This window comes from Heterodontus francisci, chromosome 36 (assembly GCF_036365525.1).
Source record: "Heterodontus francisci isolate sHetFra1 chromosome 36, sHetFra1.hap1, whole genome shotgun sequence".
NCBI classification, from domain to species: domain Eukaryota; kingdom Metazoa; phylum Chordata; class Chondrichthyes; order Heterodontiformes; family Heterodontidae; genus Heterodontus; species Heterodontus francisci.
The window spans coordinates 775,618-798,138 of record NC_090406.1 but is presented as its reverse complement, the minus strand read 5'-3'; the positions used below and the strand labels follow the sequence as shown (position 1 = coordinate 798,138).

Genomic DNA, 22,521 nt, shown 5'->3' with positions numbered 1-22,521 from the left:
ATTGGGAAAGGGGGAGGTGCAGCAAGACCTGGGTGTCCTTGTGCACCAGTCGCTGAAAGTAAACATGCAGGTGCAGCAGGCAGTTAAGAAGGCAAATGGTATGTTGGTCTTCATAGCGAGAGGATTTGAGTACAGGAGCAAGGATGTCTTGCTGCAATTATACAGGGCCTTGGAGTATTGTGTGCAGTATTGGTCTCCTTATCTGAGGAAGGATGTTCTTGCTATGGAGGGAGTGCAGCGAAGGTTCACCAGACTGATTCCTGGGATGGCAGGACTGACGTATGAAGAGAGATTGGGTCGATTAGGCTTATATTCACTAGAGTTTAGAAGAATGAGAGGGGATCTCATAGAAACCTACAAAATTCTAACAGGACTGGACAGACTAGATGCAGGAAGGATGTTCCCGATGGCGAGGGAGTCCAGGACCAGGGGTCACAGTCTAAGGATAAGGGGTAAGCAATTTAGGACTGAGATGAGGAGGAATTTCTTCACCCAGAGAGTGGTGAACCTGTGGAATTCTCTACCACAGAAAACAGTTGAGGCCAAATCATTAAATATATTCAAGAAAGAGTTAGATATGGTTCTTAGGGCTAAAGGAATCAAGGGATACGGGGAGAAAGCGGGAACAGGGTACTGAGTTTGGACCATCAGCCATGATCATATTGAATGGCGGTGCAGTCTGGAAGGGCCGAATGGCCTACTCCTGCTCCTATTTTCTATGTTTCTATGCAAATAGAGACAGAAAAGAGGAGAGAAATAAAATGGAGAGGTTTGAGGCAATATCAGAAGAGTTTCTTGTTACTGTGCTCCGAGTTCACTGTAGTCCTTTTGTAGGTAATTCTTGCTTTTCATTAGGGCCCACTATTCTTCTTAAATCTTATTCACTGTCGGAGACTTTTCTATCTTGGGGTTCATGTGTCTTCACTGGGTCATCAGTTCCGTGAGAAAGAGATGGGAGCAGACAGGAGAGAGATCTTTTCAGTCCAGAAGCAAAGAGCGTTCTGAGTTTTAAAACTCTGTGGCAAGTTCAAATTCAAAAAACTTCAACTGCCAGTTAGTCATGTGACTAAACTGGCCTGACCATGTCGTCTGTGTATTGGGGAAGCAGGGACTGGGTCCTTTGTTCCAACACTGTCTGCTGGTATGCAAGAAAGGTCTTTCCGGCATGGGACCTGGCAAAACCTTGTGATCGGCCCTCTTTTCTTCCCAGCAGCAATTTTAAGTTTTAATGTTCATGTAGTGAAATAATGTGTGCCTCATTCTTGGCAAGTGGGGACCTGCATGACACCAGTGACTGGATGGGCATGCCTTTCTATCAATCTCACTGTCACATGTAAGGCTGTAAGGAAAACAATGTGTGTTGTACTCACCTTGGTGGATCGCATGAGGTCATTAACCTGTTTGTAGCACGATAGCCAGGTTGAGGGACAACCCTACAGCCTCAGACCACTGTGATCTTCAATCAGCCTTGCTTGGTCCGGCGGGCTCGTCTGCTGCTCCCATCCCGGGGGAAGAGGACCTCCCTCCTTCCCCGAGCAGCCTGGAGGAGAACCTTCAGGGAGGCATCACTGAACCGTGAGCAACATGGGATCTTCCTTCTGCCACTGCTCCAAAAGCTTCCTTCCTCAGGCTTTCAACACGTGCTTCATTTGTGGGAGGAACAATTTCAGAGAGTGTCAACAACCCTGGAAACATGGCACCAGCACTTACAGTGGTGTGACCTCACGCCGCCACCGCCACTTGATTGGACGCCTCCTCCACCTCCTGGCAGTTAATTGGCCAGCTGCCACAGAATTGTGTTCTCCAGCACACTCCCCGACCAAGCAGAGCGGCTACTGCTTCTGGTCCAAGCAGCAGACCCTCAGGCTTTGCCCTAAGATTCAGTCCAGATTTAACATTTCAGGTCAATGACCTTTTGCCAGAAGTTCTGACTCTGTTTCTCTCTCCACCAATGCTGCCAGATCTGCTGAATATTTTCTAGCACTTTTTAAATTTCAGATTTCCAGCATCTGCAGTATTTTGCATTAGTTTCAAAGAAAGTTTTGACTCACTGGGATTTTAAAGGGGTGGTTTAGTCTCTGCAGAGACTGGGGGGCAAAGGAAGCAGTTAGTATGATCTACTCAAATGGAAATTAGATAGATTTCTTTCAGAAAATAACAGAGAGTGAGTAATTTTGGAGTGCAGCGTTGCTCGGAAGGAACAGGCGACTCGACTTGGGGGTTTCCTCACTTCATGTCTGGATCTGTTGCAGACTTATTGATAGAGATCGATCGCTCTGATTGGTCAATAACTCCATTATCATTTCATCATGTCACTACCAGGAATGGAAGAAGGTGAACTAATGGGGGCACCTTGTGTAAATTGCAGAGATATTTTATTCTGACTTTGTAAGTTCTCAATGAAGCCACACTTGCTTTTAGTTTAACTAAATTATTTCCACCTGTGTTTTCCTGGTTACTCTGAAGCTGCAGACTTTAATCACCTGGACAGTGTAGAGGGAGTTTTACTCTGTGTCTAACCCCGTACTGTACCTGTCCTGGGAGTGTTTGATGGGACAGTGCAGAGGGAGCTTTACTCTGTATCTAACCCCGTTTTTTTTCCGGTTTTTTTTCTTTGAAGCAATGCTCACTTTAAGCTACGTGAGTGTGCAGCCACACAGCAATCCGAATATACCGCGCAGGGAACAAACAGGCCATGCATAACCAATGTTCCTTTTAAGATGCAAGCATGCACAGTCATGCAAAATCTTAAAGAGACTGTACATTGCAACAAACAGGCCATGCAGAACAAAGAAAACTTAGAAGGAATATCAGTTCGAAGGGTCTTGTCTTTGTGAGTGGTGTTCCTACTTTAAATAAATTTGTTAGTCTGGGTTCAGTTCCTAGTTTTCGGGCTCTCATAACATAAAACTGTTCTCAGTTTGGTAAACATTCTCATAGAGGACACAGGGGTGGGAAAAGGAAAATTAACACACTGGAGAACTCCTCTATAGATTGTATGGATAGTGTAGAGGGGTTTTACTCTGCATCCAACCCATGCCATACCTGCCCTGGGAGTGTTTGACACAACAGTGTAGAGGGAGCGTCCGGGTGTCCCTGGAGAAGGAGCATGCGGTGTCCACCGGTACGCTTGAAGCCTTCCGTGACCGGTGGGCATCGCAGGGACTGGAGTGCATTGTCGACGCCGAGAATGGCATTTTAATTTGAGTTTTTGGTTATTTATATGTTTTTAATCAAGTTATTTTAAAAATGTAAATATGTATACAAAGGGGGCCTGAGGAATAAAGGCCACCTTGACATAAAAGATATAAAAGGGGCCTGGGGTAGAAAGGCCACGAAAAAAAAAGTAAAAGAAAAAAAAAAGTGTAGAGGGAGCTTTACTCTGTATCTAACCCCCGTACTGTACCTGTCCTGGGAGTGTTTGATGGGGACAGTGTAGAGGGAGCTTTACAATGTATCTAACTCCGTTTTTTTTTCTTCTTTTTTCTTTTTTTTTCATAAGGTGGCCTTTATACCCCAGGTCCCTTTTATATCTTTTATGTCAAGGTGGCCTTTATTCCTCAGGCCCCCTTTATATACATACTTATATTTTTAAAATAACTTTATTAAAAACAGAAATAAACCAAAAACTCAAATTAAAATGCCATTCTCGGTGTTGACGATGCACTCCAGACCCTGTGGTGCCCACCAGTCGCGGAAGGCCTCAAGCGAACCGGCGGACACCGCATGCTCCTTCTCCAGGGACACCCGGGCGAACGTAACCGCGGAAGAGGGGCAGGCAATCGGGGAGGATGGACCCCCCGATGGCCCGCAGCCTGGACCTGTGAATTGCCACCTTGGCCACGCCCAGGAGCAGACCAACGAGGAGATCCTCCTCCCGGCCCACGCCCCTCCGCCCCGGGGGCCCAAAGATCAGGAGCGTGGGACTGAAGTGCAGCCAGAATTTGAGGAGCAGCCCCTTCAAATACTCAAAGAGGGGTTGCAACCTCGCACACTCCATATATACACGGAATACGGACTCGTCCAGGCCGCAGAAAGGACAGGCGGCCTGGGAGTCCGTGAACCTGCTTAAAAGTCTATTGCACGGGACTGCTCTGTGCAGCACCCTCCACCCTAGGTCCCCGATGTAAAGGAGGAAGACTCACGCGTAGAGAGACCGCCATTGGGATTTCCCCTTGCTGCCAGATGGCAACGCGGACCGCCAGGGTGTGTCCGGCCGGCTGACGAGGGCGAGGAAGTGGTGAGTGTGCAGGAGCAGCCCGTCCAGGAAACCCCTCCGTGCCGATTGGAATGGCACGGAGGGCATTTCCAAGAGGCGGCTCGGGTTGTGCGGGACCGGCCCCTGAGGAGGGTTTCGGGGCCTGGGTCCAATGACCAGTTCTGGCCGAGCGGCCTGACTGGAGGCGACCATGTTCCAGACTCGGAATAGATTCCTGTAAAAGACAGGCAACTCCGTCAGAGAAGCGCGGCTAACGGTCTCCGCCGGGAGCTGAGTGTCGTCTTGAAGGCAGTGACACTGGCGGAAAAAATACGTCGCCAGCGCACACCATCTGGGAGGACGCTCGGCGTACAGGTATCTCTGCAGGGTCCGAAGGCGGAGAGTCGCAGCCTGGGTGCGGACGCACACCAGCGACTGGCCGCCCTCCTCGATCGGGAGACTCAGGACCGCGGCAGAGACCCAGTGTTTCCTCTTGCCCCAGAAGAAATCGACGGGTTTCTTCTGGATCTTGGTGGCGAATGCAGGGGGCGGGGCCAAAGTGACCAACTGGTACCACAGCATGGAGGCCACCAGTTGGTTTATGACCAGCGCTCGGCCCCTGGAGGAAAGCACTTGGAGCAGTCCTGTCCAGCGCCCCAGCCGAGTGGTGACTTTCGCCTCCAACACCTGCCAGTTTGCCGGCCAGGCTTCCTCAGCGGGGCTAAGGTGAACTCCCAGATAGAGGAGGTGTGTGGTGCTCCACGCAAAAGGTGTCATCTCCCCCGGCAGGGAGTCCACCCGCCACTGACCCACCAGGAGTCCGGAACATTTCTCCCAATTGATCCTCGCGGAGGACGCGGCAGAAAAGATCTGCTGGCAGTCGCGTATCCTCCGCAAGTCAACGGGATCTGTGACCGCGAGGTGCACGTCATCGGCGTAAGCCGAGAGGACGACCCGCATGGCCGGCTCGCGCAGAGCCAATCCCGTCAACCTCCTGCGAAACAGGCACAGGAAGGGCTGCATGCAGATGGTATACAATTGGCCGGACATGGGGCATCCCTGACGCACTCCTCTCCCAAAGCGAAGGAGCGCCATCAAGGACCCGTTAACTTTGACTAGACACTCTGCGGCGGCGTATAAAAGTTGGACCTGGGCCACGAAATGCGGCCCGAGTCCGAAAGCGCGCAGAGTCCCGAAAAGGTATTCGTGATCCACCCTGTCGAACGCCTTCTCCTGATCGAGGGAGAGAAAGGTGACCGACTGACTAGTCCTCTGGGAAAGATGGATCAGGTCCCGGACCAGGTGGATGTTGTCCTGGATGGACTGGCCCGGGACCATGTAGGACTGGTCCGGGTGGATCATGTGGGCCAGCACGGAGCCCAGGCGGGTAGACATAGCCCGGGCAAAGATCTTATCATCCGTGCTGAGGAGGGAGACCGGATGCCAGTTTTTAAGCAGGCGGAGATCGCCCCTCTTCGGCAGCAGGACAGTGACCGCCCTGCGCCACGAGAGGGGCATCTCCCCGGTCGCCAGACTTTCCCCCTGGACCCGTGCGTAATCATCCCACAGGATGTCCCAGAACACTCTGAGGAACCCACGGTCAACCCATCCAGCCCTGGGGATTTGCCCCTCGAGAGCTGGTGGAGGGCGCCAGTCGGCTCCGCCAACATGAGCGGAGCCTCCAACCCTTCGGTGCACTCCGGGCTGACCTGCGGCAGGTCCTCCCACAAAACTCTGCGTGTGTCCTCGCTGGACAGATCAGGAGAGAACAATGCACTGTAGTAAGTACGGACCAGGAGGCCCATTCCCTCCGGATCCGTGATGGAGGATCCGTCGTCGGCCAGCAGCTCGACGAGCTGCTTACGGACCCCCCGCCATTTTTCCAGCGAGTAGAAGAAGGGTGAGGCGCGGTCCAAATCTTCCAGGATCTGGATCCGCGACCTCACGTACACGCCTCGGGACCCTATGAGCTGCAGGTCCCTCAGCGCGCCCTTCTCTTTGTACGCCTGCCACAGGGCCGGGTCCATGACGGCATGACCGAGGCGGGACTCCAAGTCGAGCACCTCCCTCTCTAGGCGCCTGATCTCGGCTTCCTGCCTCTTGGTCGACCCCTTCGCGTACTCCTGACAGAAGACGCGGATGTGAGTCTTGCCCACATCCCACCATAGCCTCAAGGAGGGGAAGCCCCCCTGCTTCCTTCTCCAGTCGGCCCAGAATCGACAGAACGAGTCTCGGAATCGGTCGTCCTACAGCAGCCGGTTGTTAAAGTGCCAGTACGCGGACCCCATCGCGTGCGGAGCGGAATGAACTCCGCCCACACCAGGTGGTGGTCCGAGCACAGCACCAGCTGCATGGAGGCCACCGAGACGCGGGAGACGTACGCCTGCGAAAAGTAGAGGCGATCGATTCGGGACCCTCCTCCTCCAGACTTCCACGTGAAGGCACTGGAGTCGGGATGGAGATTTCGCCAGACGTCCACCAAGTTAAGGGAGCTATTCAGTTCCCTCAACTTCTCCACCGATGCTTGGCCACGCTGGGGACCGGAGCGATCCCCCACCTCAAGGGTGCAGTTAAAATCCCCCCCGAGGATGATGCACTCGCCGCTATCGATGGAGCTCAAGAGAACGGACACTTCTTCAAAAAAGCGCTCTTGCAACGCGCCAGGCCTGGGCGCGTACACGTTCACAAAGAGGAGCGGCACGCTACCCAGGCGAACGGTGAGGTGGAGCAATCGGCCCGGCACTAGCTCCTTGACCCCTAAGATCTCCGGCTGAAAAGTCGGGGCCAACAAGATAGCCACCCACTAGAAATAGGGGTGAGGTGACTCATGTAGACCCCACCCTGCCACTCCAGGAGCCAGGTGGCTTCGTCTCCCGGAACGGTGTGGGTTTCCTGCAGAAAGCTCACCGCGTATCTCCCTTCCCTGAGGACTGAGAGATTGTGAAATCTGCGGTGAGACCCCCTGCTGCCGTTGATGTTGAGGCTGGCTATGGTTATCTTCATGTCAAAGGTACTTAAAACCCGTCACCAACAGCTCACTGTGAGGAGGGAGTGGAAGTGTACCTGGCCTTCCACTCCCCCAGTAACCCATTAAGGAACGCATTAAATCGGCGCCTCTCAACCAGTTTCACGCCTGCGCCCTTCCCCGCTTTCTTGAGGGCGGTACGGACAGACTGGATGATCAGCGCCAGACTCAACAAATGACCGAGGGCCAGCTGAACTTTATTGCGGCAACCCCTGCAAGCCACGAGGAAATCCCGGAGATCTGCCTTGGGGATGAGAGGAGACTCGGTGGAAGGCACGAGGGACTCCACCAGCTCACTGGCGATCGAATCAAGATCGTCCTCCGTGCCCCACACCGAATCCCCATCCTCCTCCGGGTCATCACCGCCAGCAGCCGACACATCCACCACACACTGTGGGGCGGAAGTCCCGGCCGCGCCAGCTGGTCCCGCCTCCGTCACGATCCCACCCCCAGGATCAATGGCGGAGGAGTCCTCTCTGGGTTCTAGAATGGAACTGGAGCCTGTGGTGCCAGCGGTTCAGGACCCCCCTCCACCTCCGTCCCCAGGCCAATGAGCGTTCCAGGGGAGATGGAAGTTCCTGACTCCAGAAATCCAGCCGGAGCCAAGACCGGAGGTGGAGGGAGGAGGCCATCTCCCACTCTGCCAACGCCCACAGGTCCAGCAGATGGGGCAGCATTTTCGGTTATAACCGGTCGGGTGTCTTCTGGCTGGGAGGGCCGACCCTTTGGGGCTTCACCCTCGCCTCCCTCAGGGCACCCGACCCATTAGCAGTGGCAGGATGGGCGGCGTCCCCAGGCTCCCCCACCACAAGCAGGGCTCCACTTACTCCTTCAGGAGGAGCCTCATGTCCAGGGGCCTCCCCCTACCCTCCATCCTGAGGGGTTGGGAGCTCCTGCCCAGACTTCGTAGCCTTGATGTTGGTGGTGGTGGCAGGGGGCTCCTGGGGACCCGAAACAGGAGACAGCTCCCCTCCAACAGATGGGCCCTGCACCTCAGGGCCCTGTGTTACCTCTGTAACGAGGGCCTTCTCCTCTTTTTCCCAGTTGGGCACAAAGGCTCAGAGACCTCCATGTCATCAGAGGCCTCCATACCCTCCTTTTCTTTAGTCACCGTGGGCCTGAGCCCAGCCCTGGGGCAAGTGGGCTCCCCGAGTTCGGGTCTTGGGCTGAGCTCAGGCTCGGGTTGTGTCATGGTGTCCAGGGGATGCGCCTCTTGATGTTTATTTTTCCTCTGCGCCCCCCTTCCACCCGGACGGGCACTCCCCTCCCTGCCGGAGACTCTGAAAATCACAGCCTCCGGAACCGACTGAGCGGTGTCTGTCGGAGATTTAGGGGGAGTGGGATGAGGTGCAGTGGCGCCACCCTGGGCCGAGTTGGAGTTGGTGGCCAGGCGGTTGGGACAGTTCTTACGAACATACCCCACCCCCTTGCAGACATGGCACCCCGCCCCGTCCGAGGTCCGGAAGACGCGGTAGGCCGTCCCCTGGAACTCCACACTGAAGTGGCCCTCCACGATCTCCTGCCACACCAGCTGCATAAATAGCTGGCGGCAGAAGGAGTAGACATGTCAGAGGCTGTGCTCCCGAAGACCGAGCGGGACTGGGGTGATCCCCGACCTCACCTCCCCCAGTTGGTGCAGGTGGGGGAGGGGGAGCTCACTGGGAATGAAGGGCGGGACGTTTGACAACATTATCTGCTGCGCAGTGGCCCCAGAGGGTCCACCGGCAGGAAAGTCCCACCCACTTTGAACCCCGTACTTAGGGCAAGGGATACCACCCTTTAGGAAGGTCTTTAGGAAGAACACAGCCTTCCCGTACATCTTTGAGGCTGCCACAATGGCCGAGGGGCCGACAACCTCAGCCATTGCCTTAACGCAAGCCTCAATAGTCATGGTAGGGTGGGTGTAACTCTCACCCCATGCTTTGTTGTTAAGATTTCAAATGGTGACGGGGCCACAGGAGCGGCTGCCACAGCTGCTGCAACATAGGAGGGCCCCGCCACCGGAGAGGACTGAGAAGTCATGGGGTAGAAGAGTTACACGCACTGTGTTGAGAGCAAAAAAAGAGCTAATACAATAATAAATCAAAAATGCAAACACTTAAAGGATTGTAGCACAGGGGAAGAGGCTGAGCGAGAGCAAGGCCAGGAGGAATCAGTCTTTGTTGGTATTTTAAAAGAAGTCTTTTAGCTGGTCTTCCAGTTGGGAGGGTGGGGAGATGTCTTCACCTGGGTCAACTGTAAGCTGCCAAGGCACACGCCTCTTTCAATGTTGAGATAATAAGTCTCTTCACCTGGGCAGCTCCAGCTGTCCCAGGCTCGGTAGTTGGGGTGGGGAGGGAGCTCCCTATCCAAAGATGTTAAACACAGGAGCTCCCTATTGGACAATACAGCCCCACCCAAGGTCTTCAGGTCTCTTCTTCCGCCACCCCCCCCCAACAATCAATGAAAAAGACTTCAGGATAAAACAAACTCACAAAAGAGCTTCCAGTTCTTCCAGTTCTCTGCCTTCCTTTGTTGTCAATGTGGAAAAACCTTTGTTTCAATCTCAGTCTCTCCCTCTTGCAACAGTCACACAGCCTCCAGCCTCTGCACACAGCAACAATCAGCTGCACCTCATTGATGCACTCAGCACCTCCAATTAGGCAGCAGCCAACCCAGTGCTGTACCAGTCCTGGGAGTGTTTGATGGGGACAGTGTAGAGTGAGCTAATTTCTTATTTATTTTTTCCAAAGGGAATACGGTTATTTACTTTAGATGTCACTTCCTAATTAAATGTTCCCTAATAATTTGTTTATGATCTTGTTTAGCTGGAAGCCCATCGGACAGTCCAAGGAACTCCTCCACCAGCGCAGCTCTCAACTTCCCGTTTGCTCGCAGGTAATGAGAGTTTCTTGCCTGTGGAATCCATCCATATCTCTGGGATATTGCATAGTGTTGTTAGTGATCCAGCAGGAAGAATTTTGGAAATAGGGAAAATGAATATTCTCACAGTCCTGTTCCACTCCCCTTACAATCCAAGCCGTACTCCAGACCTAGCTGATTTGTTCATTCAGCAAAGGCTGGGCGGAGAATCTTGGACTCTCTCAATGTACAGTTAAACTGAGCTTTGGCCGGAGTTGAGATTTCCGGAGTCACTCCAATGGATCGAGGCTCTTTTCCTCTTGTTTTTGGCTCTAACAGAATCCTCGGTTTCTTCAGATACTGGCAGTCCTTCACTTCTCATTGGTCCTTTCACTAACGGCACAAGTCTGTGAGAGCTGTAGCACTGGGGGTCTGCCTCTGCAACAGCCCCAGGCCCAATGCCTGACCCCAGTCCTGACCACCGACCCCAAATCCGACTACCAGCCGGGCTCCAGGATCCGAATCACAACCCCAGACCCCTGACCAACTCCTCCCCCCCCCCCTCACAACCCCAGACCCCTGACCAACTCCCACCCACCCCCACCCCCACCCCCCCACAACCCCAGGCCGTTGTTTCAGTTTATCTGAATGACTAACAATTTTCTTTGACTGGATCCAGTTTACTGGGATCTTCAGCTTCAGATCAACAGCACCGTGCCTGGCTGAGCTGTGATTGGCTGAGCTGTGATTGGCTGAGCTGTGATTGGCTGGCTTTCTGAGAGAATCTGTTCCTCTTGGCAGTAATGATGACCTTGTTGAGCTGAAACTCTACAATCTAATTGTTTATTCACAGGGTGGATGGTCGACGATGGTCCTTGGCCTCACTCCCATCATCAGGATATGGAACCAACACTCCAAGCTCCACCGTCTCAGTAAGTCACTCGTTTGGGAATGTTGGCCTGTTTCTCAATCTTCACCACTCTGGAAAGCTTCTCATCGGGAGGGGTGGTGAGGTGAGATGGGGAGGGGAGGGTCGGGAAGAAAGCGGGTTGGGGGAGAGGGAAGGGGTGGGGTGGTAAAGAGGGACAGTAATGGCAGGGTGAGGGGTGGTGAGGCGAGACCCCCGTGTGCCCATATCCTTCCTACTTTCCATTTTTATTATGAACACTAGTCACTGCATCTATCAGTCTGTCACTCAGTGAATTTTCAATTTAATCATTCTTCTTTCTATTGTGGTGATATTTTCCAGTCGTCCTCCTCCTCTCAGGAACGTTTGCATCAACTGCCATTCCAGCCCACAGCAGATGAGCTTCGCCTCCTGTCCAAACACTTCCGCAGCACAGACAGTATTGCTGATGAGGAGGGACGGCAGTCGCCAACCATTAGACCTCGATCCAGGAGTCTCAGGTAGGAAGGACAGCAGGAGCAGCCAGTCAGTACACACAGGAGATGGAGGGAGAGACTCGTGCTCATATCTTCATCACATGTTCCCACACTGACACTGAATGTGGCAATAATGCAATGTAATGCAATCTCAGCACCGCTCCACTAGGCAGACAGAACAAACCAGGAGAAACAAAATGTATCTGAAATGTCGGCCACCTTCACATACCGGTCAGCATTATGAGTCCCAGACAAATAGATTAGGACCTCTGGCCCCTCACAGACACTTCTGCTTTCACAAAAGAGAGGGACAAATACAGACATTGCAATTAGAGAGGAGGAGTGTGAAATATTAGATAAAATGAAATAGTGAGAGAGGAAGTATTAACATCTTTGAAAGTGGATAAATCCCTAGGTCTGGATGAAATGTATCCTTGACTGTTAAGGGAAGCAAAGGATGAAATAGCAGAGGTTCTGACCATAATTTTGCAATCCTCTCTGGCTACAGGCGTGCTGCCAGAGGACTGGAGGACAGCTAGCATTGTACCATATTTAAAAAGGGAGAAAGGGATAGACTGAGTAATTACAAGGCAGTCAGCCTAACCTCAGTGGTGGGAAAATTATTGGAAAAATTCTGAAGGAAGAGATAAATCTTCATTTAGAAAGACACAGATTAATCAAAGATAGTCATCACAAATTTGTTAAGGGTAGGTCGTGAAGCCTAACATGATTGAATACTTTGAGGTAGTCGATATGGATTTTAGCAAAGCTTTTGATAAGGTCCCATATCGCAGACTGGTCACAAAAAGAAAAGCCCATGGGATCCAAGGCAAAGTTGCAAGTTGGATCTTAACTTACCTGAAGACAGGAGCGGTGGCGGCTGGCGGACCCGCTCTCTCTCTCAGCACACGCTGAGACTCGAAAAAAACTTACAGTGACATCACGGGAAACCTGCAAGGTTGGGTGAGTAGCAGCTGTTGGTGCATTTAAATAGCTTAAAGAAAGGGAAAGTTTTTTTTGTTGACAAGAAAACCTCTAGAGATAAGGTGAGTACTACTAAAGTGTTTTTTTTTTGGAATTTAGCGTAACTTATTAAGGACTTTAGATCGTAGTGGGTAGAACAAGGCCTCTAGTGCAATTAGTATTTTTTAATTAAGGGAGTAACTAATTAATCTAAGGGTAAGTCATGGCAGGAGAGCTCAGCCCCATGATATGTTCCTCCTGCACTATGTGGGAAATCAGGGAGCTTCCAGTGTCCCTGACGACCATGTGTGCAGGAAGTGTATCCATCCGCGGCTACTGACTACCCGCATTATGGAGCTGGAGCTGCGGGTGGATTCACTGTGGAGCATCTGCGATGCTGAGGACTTTGTGGATAGCACGTTTAGTGAGGTGGTCACACCGCAGGTAATGGCTGCACAGGCAGAAAAGAGATGGGTGACCACCAGACGGAATAATAGGCGCAGGCAGGTAGTACAGGAGTCCCCTGTGGCCATCCCCCCTCTCAAACAGATATACCACTTTGGATACTGTTTGTGGGGGGGAATGACCTCCCAGGGAAAAGCAGCAACAGCCAAGTTCGTGGCACCATGGAGGGCTCTGCTGCACAGCAGGGGAGGAAAATGGGTGAAAGAGCTATAGTGATAGGGGATTCTATCGTAAGGGGTGCAGATAGACGTTTCTTTGGCCACAAACGAGACTCCAGGATGGTATGTTGCCTCCCTGGTGCGAGGGTCAAGGATGTCACGGAGCGGCTGCAGGACATTCTGAAGGGGGAGGGTGAACAGTCAGAGGTCGTGGCAAATGTCGGTACCAACGACATAGGTAGAAAAAGGGATGAGGTCCTGCAACAAGAATTTAGGGAGCTAGGTAGCAGATTAAAAAGCAGGACCTCAAAAGTTATAATCTCTGGATTACTTCCGGTGCCACGTGCTAGTGAGTATAGAACAAAGAACAAAGAACAAAGAAAATTACAGCACAGGAACAGGCCCTTCGGCCCTCCAAGCCTGCGCCGATCCAGATCCTCTATCTAAACCTGTCGCCTATTTTCTAAGGGTCTGTATCTCTTTGCTTCCTGCCCATTCATGTATCTGTCTAGGAATAGGAGGATAGAGCAGATGAATGCTGAGGAGATGGTGCAGGAGGGAGAGCTTTAGGTTCCTGGATCACTGGGTCTGTTTCTAGCAAAGGTGGGACCTGTACAAGTCAGAAGGGTTGCATCTGAACTGGAACGGGACCAACATCCTTGCTGGGAGGTTTGCTAATGCCGTTGAGGGGGGGGCGGTTTAAACTAATTTGGCAGGGGTTGGGATACAGAGTGGAGGTACAGTAGGGGGTGAGGCACAGCCAAATATAGAAGAGAAACTGAGTCAGTCTGGAAGGTAGAGTAAATATAGACCTGTTAAGACACAAGTGAAAAATGCAAGGCTGGATTGTATCTATTTTAATGCAAGGAGTCTTACTAGTAAGTCAGATGAATTGAGGGCTTTGATTAGCACATGGGATTATGATATTATTGCTATTACAGAGACATGACTGAGGGAGGGGCAGGCCTGGCAACTCAATATTCCAGGGCATAGAATCTTCAGGCCTGATAAGGGAGGGGATAAAAGAGGAGGTGGTATTGCACTGTTGATCAAGGAGTCAATTACTGCAGTAAGGAGGGATGATATCTTAGAAGGTTTCTCAAATGAGGCCATATGGGTAGAACTTAAGAACAAAAGTGGGGCAATCACTTGGCTGGGAGTGTACTACAGACCTCCAAATAGTTAGGGAGAGATAGAGGAACAGAAATGTAGGCAAATCTCAGAGAGGTGTAAAAGTAATAGGGTAATAATAGTAGGGGATTTCAACTTCCCCAATATTAACTGGGATAGTCTTAGTGCAAAAGGCTTAAGGGGGCAGAATTCTTAAAATGAATACAGGAGAGCTTTTTGAGCCAGTACGTAGAAAGTCCGACAAGAGAAGGGGCAGTACTGGACCTAATCCTAGGGAATGAAGCCGGACAAGTGGTAGAAGTGTCAGTGGGGGAACATTTCAGGGATAGTGACTATAACTCTGTAAGATTTAAGGTAGTTATGGAAAAGGACAAAAACGGGCCGGAAATAAAGGTACTGAATTAGGGGAAGGCCGATTTCAATATGATAAAACAGGATCAGGCCAAAGTGGACTGGGAGCAGCTACTTGTAGGAAAGTCTACATCAGACCAGTGGGAGTCATTCAAGAGAAAATACTGAGGGTTCAGAGCCGATATGTACCCGTTAAGGTGAATGGTAGGACCAACAAGTCCAGGGAACCCTGGATGTCAAGAGATATAGAGGATTGGATCAGGAAAAAAAAGGAGGCTTATGGCAGATTAGGAGCACTGAAAACAGCGAAGGCATTAGAGGAGTATAGAAGGAGTGGAGGGGGGTACTTTAAAAAGTAATTAGGAGAGCGAAGAGGGGATATGAAAAAACACAGGCGGTCAATATAAAGGAAAATCCGAGAGCATTTTATAAGTATATTAAGGGTAAGAGGATGACCAGGGAAAGAGTAAGGCCCATTAGGGACCAAAGTGGCAATCTGTGTGTGGAGCCGGAGGACATAGGTGAGGTTTTAAATGATTACTTTTCATCTGTGTTCACTATGGGGAAGGACGATGTAGGTGTAGAGATCAGGGAGGGGGATTGTGATATACTTGAACAAATTAGGATTGAAAGGGAGGAAGTATGAGATGTTTTAGCAGGCTTAAAAGTGGATAAATCCCCAGGCCCAGATGAGATGTATTCCAGGCTGTTATGTGAGACAAGGGAGGAGATTGCAGGGGCTCTGACACAAATTTTCAGATCCTCTCTGGCCACGGGAGAGGTGCCAGAGGACTGGAGGACAACGAATGTGGTACCATTATTCAAGAAGGGTTGCAGGGATAGACCAGGTAATTACAGGCTGGTGAATCTAACATCAGTGGTTGGGAAACTATTGGGAAAAAATTCTGAGGGACAGGATTAATCTCCACTTGGAGAGGCAGGGATTAATCAGGGATAGTCAGCATAGCTTTGTCAGGGGGAGATCATGTCTAACTAACTTGATTGAATTTTTCGAGGCGGTGACTAAAGAGAACAAAGAACAAAGAAAATTACAGCACAGGAACAGGCCCTTCGGCCCTCCAAGCCTGCGCCGATCCAGATCCTCTATCTAAACATGTCGCCTATTTTCTAAGGGTCTGTATCTCTTTGCTTCCTGCCCATTCATGTATCTGTCTAGATACATCTTAAAAGACGCTATCCTGCCCGCGTCTACCACCTCCGCTGGCAACGCATTCCAGGCACCCACCACCCTCTGCGTAGAGAACTTTCCACGCATATCCCCCCTAAACCTTTCCCCTCTCACTTTGAACTCGTGACCCCTAGTAATTGAAACCCCCACTCTGGGAAAAAGCCTCTTGCTATCCACCCTGTCTATACCTCTCATGATTTTGTACACCTCAATCAGGTCCCCCCTCAACCTCCGTCTTTCTAATGAAAATAATCCTAATCTACTCAAGCTCTCTTCATAGCTAGCGCCCTCCATACCAGGCAACATCCTGGTGAACCTCCTCTGCACCCTCTCCAAATCATCTACATCCTTTTGGTAATGTGGCGACCAGAACTGCACGCAGTATTCCAAATGTGGCCGAACCAAAGTCTTATACAACTGTAACATGACCTGCCAACTCTTGTACTCAATACCCCGTCCGATGAAGGAAAGCATGCCGTATGCCTTCTTGACCACTCTATTTACCTGCGTTGCCACCTTCAGGGAACATTGGACCTGAACACCCAAATCTCTCTGTCATCTCTGTCCATCAATTTTCCCCAGGACTTTTCCATTTACTGTATCGTTCACTCTTGAATTGGATCTTCCAAAATGCATCACCTCGCATTTGCCCTGATTGAACTCCATCTGCCATTTCTCTGCCCAACTCTCCAATCTATCTATATTCTGCTGTATTCTCTGACAGTCCCCTTCACTATCTGCTACTCCACCAATCTTAGTGTCGTCTGCAAACTTGCTAATCAGACCACCTATACGTTTCTCCAAATCATTTATGTATATCACAAACAACAGTGGTCCCAGCACGGATCCCTGTGGAACACCACTGGTCACATGTCTCCATTTTGAGAAACAAAGACTAGATGTGTAGATGAGGGTAAAGCAGTTGATGTAGTCTACATGGACTTCAGTAAGGCTTTTGATAAGGTCCCACATGGGAGATTGGTTAAGAAGGTAAGAGCCCATGGGATCCAGGGCAATTTGGCAAATTGTATCCAAAATTGGCTTCGTGGCAGGAAGCAGAGGGTGATGGTCGAGGGTTGTTACTGCGATTGGAAGCCTGTGATCAGTGGTGTACCACAGGGATCGGTGCTGGGACCCTTGCTGTTTGTAGTGTACATTAATGATTTAGACGTGAATGTAGGAGGTATGATCAGTAAGTTCGCAGATGACACGAAAATTGGTGGTGTCGTAAATAGTGAGGCGGAAAGCCTTAGATTACAGGACGATATAGATGGGCTGGTAAGATGGGCAGAGCAGTGGCAAATGGAATTTAATCCTGAGAAGTGTGAGGTGATGCATTTTGGGAGGACTAACAAGGCAAGGTAATATACAATGGATGGTAGGACCCTCGGAAGTACCGAGGGTCAGAGGGATCTTGGTGTACTTGTCCATAGATCACTGAAGGCAGCAGCACAGGTAGATAAGGTGGCTAGGAAGGCATATGGGATTCTTGCCTTTATCAGCCCAGGCATAGAATATAAGAGCAGGGAGGTTATGATGGAGCTGTATAAAATGCTAGTTAGCCCACAGCTACAGTACTGTGTACAGTTCTGGGCACCACACTATAGGAAGGATGTGATTGCACTGGAGAGGGTGCAGAGGAGATTCACCAGGATGTTGCCTGGGCTGGAGCATTTCAGATATGAAGAGAGACTGAAAAGGCTGGGATTGTTTTCCTTCGAACAGAGAAGGCTGAGGGGGGGACATGATTCAGGTATACAAAAGTATACATTGATAGGTTAGATAGGACACGACTTTTCCCCTTAGCGGAGGGGGCAATAACCAGGGGGCATAGATTTAAGGTAAGAGGCAGGAGGTTTAGAGGGGATTTGAGGAAAGTTTTTTTCACCCAGAGGGTGGTTGGAATCTGGAATACACTGCCTGAAGAGGTGGTAGAGGCAGGAACCCCCACAACATTGAAGAAGTATTTAGATTAACACTTGAAATGCCTTGGCATACAAGGCTATGGGCCAAGTGCTGGAAAATGGGATTAGAATAGTTAGGTGCTTGATGGCCAGCACAGTCACGATGGGCCGAAGGGCCTGTTTCTGTGCTGTATGACTCTATGACTCAAAAGTGGCTCAGAGGCAGGAAGCAAAGGGTAATTAATGGGTAATTAATTTGTAACAGGAAGGTTGTTTGTGGTGAGGTTTTGCAGGTCTCAGTACTAGGTCCCTTGCTTTTGGTGGTATAAATCAATGATTTGAACTTCACTGTAAGAGGGTATGATTCAGAAGTTTGCCATGTGGTCGATAGTGAGGAAGAAAGGTGTTGACTGCAGGAAGATATCAATGGATCAGTCAGGTGGGCAGAAAACTGGCAAATGGTGTTCAAGCCAGAGAAGTGTGGAGAGCGAATTACTTTCCGGGAGAGCAGCGGAGAGGAGCGGACCTGCGGGAAGAACATGGAGCAAGGAGTGAATAAATAGAGCCTGATAATCGCAGCCTAGAGCACTTACCTTCCAGGAGAGCAGCGGAGAGGAGTCCCAGTGCACTGGAGTTTGAAAACAAAGTGAACAGTGACGTCACAGGAAAGTTGCAAGGTGATTGGTTGGTGAGTAATTGCTATTAGGCAATAACTCTAAATAGCTGAGTTAGTAAACTACTGTTAGGGTGCATGTGTAAATAGCTTAATAATAAGGAATGAGTAGCTGCTTTTTTTAGTAAGGTTTATTTTAACTAGAGAACTGTGTTGTTTTTTAGTAGGATTTATCAGTACCAGTAAGGTTTTATTAATTCTAAGGTGTTGTAGTATTGGTAAGTTTTTTTTGCAGTAGCAAAGGGTCAAATAATAAATAAAGGAATGGCAGGGTTGCTTAAACCTAAAGAGTGCACCTCCTGTGCTATGTGGGAGCTCCCGGATGCTTCCTGTATCCTGGAGAACCATTTGTGCAGGAAGTGTCATCAATTGAAGTAGCTTGAGCTCCGGGTTTTGGAACATGAGCAGCAGCTGGCAACACTGCGGTGCATTCATGAGGAGGAAAGCTATGTGGATAGCATGTTTATAGATGTGGTCATCCCACAGCTTTAGAGTATGAAAGGACAGAGGGAATAGGTGACCGCCAGGCAATCAAAAAGAATCAGGCAGGTAGTGCAGGAGATCCAACAGGTATTCAGTTCTGAATACTGAGGAAAGTGATGCTTCACCTGGGGAGTGCAGCCAGAGCCAAGTCCATGGCACCACAGGTGGCTCAGCTGCACAGGGGGTTACAGGGAAGACTGGAAGAGCCAGAGTGATAGGTGATTCAATAGTCAGGGGAACAGACAGGCATTTCTGTGGCCGCAGATGTGCATCCAGGATGGTATGTTGCCTCCCTGGTGCCAGGGTCAAGGATGTCACTGAGCAGCTGCAGAGCATCCTGAAGGGGGAGGGTGAACAGCCAGCAGTCGTGGTCCACATCAGAACAACAACATAGATAGAAAGAGGGATGTGGTCCTGCAGTCAGAATTTACGGAGCTAGGTAAGAAATTAGCAAGCAGGATCTCAAAAGTAGTAATCTCCTCATTACTCCCAATGCCACACACAAGTGAGTATAGAAATAGAAGGATAAGACAGATGAATGCGTGGCTGGAAAGACGGTGCAGGAGGGAGGGCTTTCAATTCCTGGGACATTGGGACTGGCTCTGAGGGAGATGGGACCTGTACAGGATGGACGGGTTGCACCTGAACAGAGCCGGGACTGAGTTCCTTGCGGGGCGTTTTGCAAGTGCTGTTGGGGAGGGTTTAAACTAGTTTGGCAGGGGGAGGGGAACCTGAGGGTAGACTCAGCTGGGACAAAATCAGAAATGAAAATGGAAGGTGGAAAATTAATGGATGAGTCTGGAAGACAGAGGAAACGAGGATTAGAAAATAAAAAGAGAGAGTTTGGCAGTGCTCAAGGGTATCTATTTCAATGCAAGGAGTATAGCAAATAAAGCAGATGAGCTGAGGGCACAGATAGACACGTGGCAGTATGATATCATAGCTATTACAGAAACATGGCTTAAGGAGGGACAGGAATGGCAGCTCAACTTTCCTGGTTACAGGGTTTTCAGACGTGATAGGTAGGGGGATAAGAAAGGAGGGGGAGTGGCAATTTTGGTCAAGGAAACTATTACAGCTGTGAGGAGGGATGATATGTTGGAAGGATCATCAAATGAGGCCATATGGATTGAGCTAAGGAACAAAAAAGGGGCAATCACACTGCTGGGAGTGTACTACAGACCCCCAAACAGTCAGAGGGAGATAAAAGAGCAGATATGTAGGCAAATCTCTGAGAAGTACAAGAACAATAGGGCAGTAAAAGTATGGGATTTTAATTACCCCAATATTAACGGGGATAGTTTTAGTGTGAAAGGAATTGAGGGAGCAGAATTCTTGGGCTTCATTCAGGAGAACTTTTTTCCCCAGTATGTAGCAAGTCCAACAGGAGAGGGTGCAGTTTTAGACTTAGTTTTAGGAAATGAAGATGGGCAGGTGGAAGGAGTGGCAGTGGGAGAGCAGTTTGGTGATAGTGATCATAATTCAGTCAGTTTTAACATAATTATGGAAAAGGACAGAGATAGAACAGGAGTTAGAGTTCTCAACTGGGGCAAGGCCAATTTTACTAAACTGAGGAGTGATTTAGTGAAAGTGAACTGGAAACAGCTACTTGGAGGTAAATCAGTGTCAGAACAGTGGGAGGCATTCAAAGGGGAGATTCAAGGGGTTCAGAGTAAACATGTTCCCACAAAGAAAAAGGATGAGGCGGCCAAATCTAGAGCCCCACGGATGTCAAGGAGCCTACAGGGTAACATAAGGCAGAAAAGGAAAGCTTATCTCCAACACTGAGAACTCAATATTACAGAAAGCCGAGAGGAGTATAGAAAGTGGAGGAGTGAAATCATAAAGGAAATTAGGAAAGCAAAGAGAGGGCATGAAAGAATATTGGCAAGCAAAATCAAGGTGAAAATAAAGATGTTTTATCAATACATTAAGAGTAAGAGGATAACTAAGCAGAGAGTAGAGCCAATAAAAGACCAAAAAGGTAACCTATGTGTAGGGGCGGAAGATGTTGGTATGGTTCTTAATGAATATTTAGTGTCTGTCTTCACAAAAGAGGGGGACGATGCAGATATTGTAGTTAAGGAGGAAGAGTGTAAAATATTGGATGTGATAAACGTAGTGAGAGAGGAAGTATTAATGGGATTAGCATCCTTGAAAGTTGATAAATCACCAGGGCCAGATGAAATGTATCCTCGGCTGTTAAAAGAAGCAAGAGAGGAAATAGCAGAGGGTCTGACCATCATTTTCCAGTCCTCACTGGATACAGGTTTGGTGCTGGAGGATTGGAGAATTGCTAACGTTGTACCTCTGTTTAAAAAGAGAGCGAAGGAAACACCGAATAATTACAGGCCAGTCAGTCTAACCTCAGTAGTGGGCAAATTATTGGAATCTATTCTGAGAGACAGGATAAACTGTCACTTAGAAAGGCGCAGGTTAATCAAGGATAGTCAGCATGGATTTGTTAAGGGAAGATCTTGTTTGATCAACTTGATTGAATTTTTTGAAGAAGTAACAAGGAAGATAGATGAGGGGAGTGCAGTTGATGTGATCTACATGGATCTTAGCAAGACTTTTGACAAGGTCCCACATGGCAAACTGGTTAAAAAAATAAAATCCCATGGGAGGTGTTGGGTGTCTTGCAAAGCATTAAGGTAGATAAGTCCCCAGGGCCTGATGGGATCTACCCCAGAATACTGAGGGAGGCAAGGGAAGAAATTGCTGGGGCCTTGACAGAAATCTTTGCATCCTCATTGGCTACAGGTGAGGTCCCAGAGGACTGGAGAATAGCCAATGTTGTTCCTTTGTTTAAAAAGGGTGGCAAGGATAATCCAGGAAATTATAGGCCAGTGAGCCTTACATCTGTGGTAGGGAAATTATTAGAGAGGATTCTTCGGGACAGGATTTACTCCCAATTGGAAAGAAACAAACTTATTAGCGAGAGGCAGCATGGTTTTGTGAAGGGGAGGTCGTGTCTCATTAATTTGATTGAGTTTTTTGAGGAAGTGACAAAGATGATTGATGAAGGAAGGGCAGTGGATGTTATCTATATGGACTTCAGTAAAGCCTTTGACAAGGTCCCTCATGGCAGACTGGTACAAAAGGTGAAGTCACATGGGATCAGAGGTGAGCTGGCAAGATGGATACAGAACTGGCTCTATCATAGAAGACAGAGGGTAGCAGTGGAAGGGTGCTTTTCTGAATGGAGGGATGTGACTAGTGGTGTTCCGCAGGGATCAGTGATGGGACCTTTGCTGTTTGTGGTATATATAAATGATTTGGAGGAAAATGTAGCTGGTCTGATTAGTAAGTTTGCGGACGACACAAAGGTTGGTGGAGTTGTGGATAGTGATGAGGATTGTCAGAGGATACAGCAGGATATAGATCGGTTGGAGGCTTGGGCGGAGAAATGGCAGATGGAGTTTAATCCGGACAAATGTGAGGTAATGCATTTTGGAAGGTCTAATGCAGGTGGGAAGTATACAGTAAATGGCAGAACCCTTAGGAGTATTGACAGGCAGAGAGATCTGGGCGTACAGGTCCACAGGTCACTGAAAGTGGCAACGCAGGTGGATAAGGTAGTCTAGAAGGCATACGGCATGCTTGCCTTCATCGGTCGGGGCACAGAGTATAGAAATTGGCAGGTCATGCTGCAGCTGTACAGACTTTAGTTAGGCCACACTTCGAATATTGCGTGCAATTCTGGTCGCCACACTACCAGAAGGACGTGGAGGCTTTGGAGAGGGTATAGAAGAGG

The 22,521-nt window shown here is 49.6% G+C and overlaps 1 protein-coding gene across 1 annotated transcript in view; it reads left to right on the top strand.

Annotated features, from left to right (window-relative positions):
* LOC137351327 (microtubule-associated serine/threonine-protein kinase 3-like) overlaps positions 1-22,521 on the top strand; it is a 150,105-nt gene that overhangs the window by 36,181 nt on the left and 91,403 nt on the right. The window contains exons 3-5 of the mRNA XM_068015764.1: positions 10,031-10,100; positions 10,918-10,996; positions 11,314-11,471. Of these exons, the coding sequence (XP_067871865.1) occupies positions 10,031-10,100; positions 10,918-10,996; positions 11,314-11,471 (307 nt within the window). The remainder of the gene's footprint in view (positions 1-10,030; positions 10,101-10,917; positions 10,997-11,313; positions 11,472-22,521) is intronic.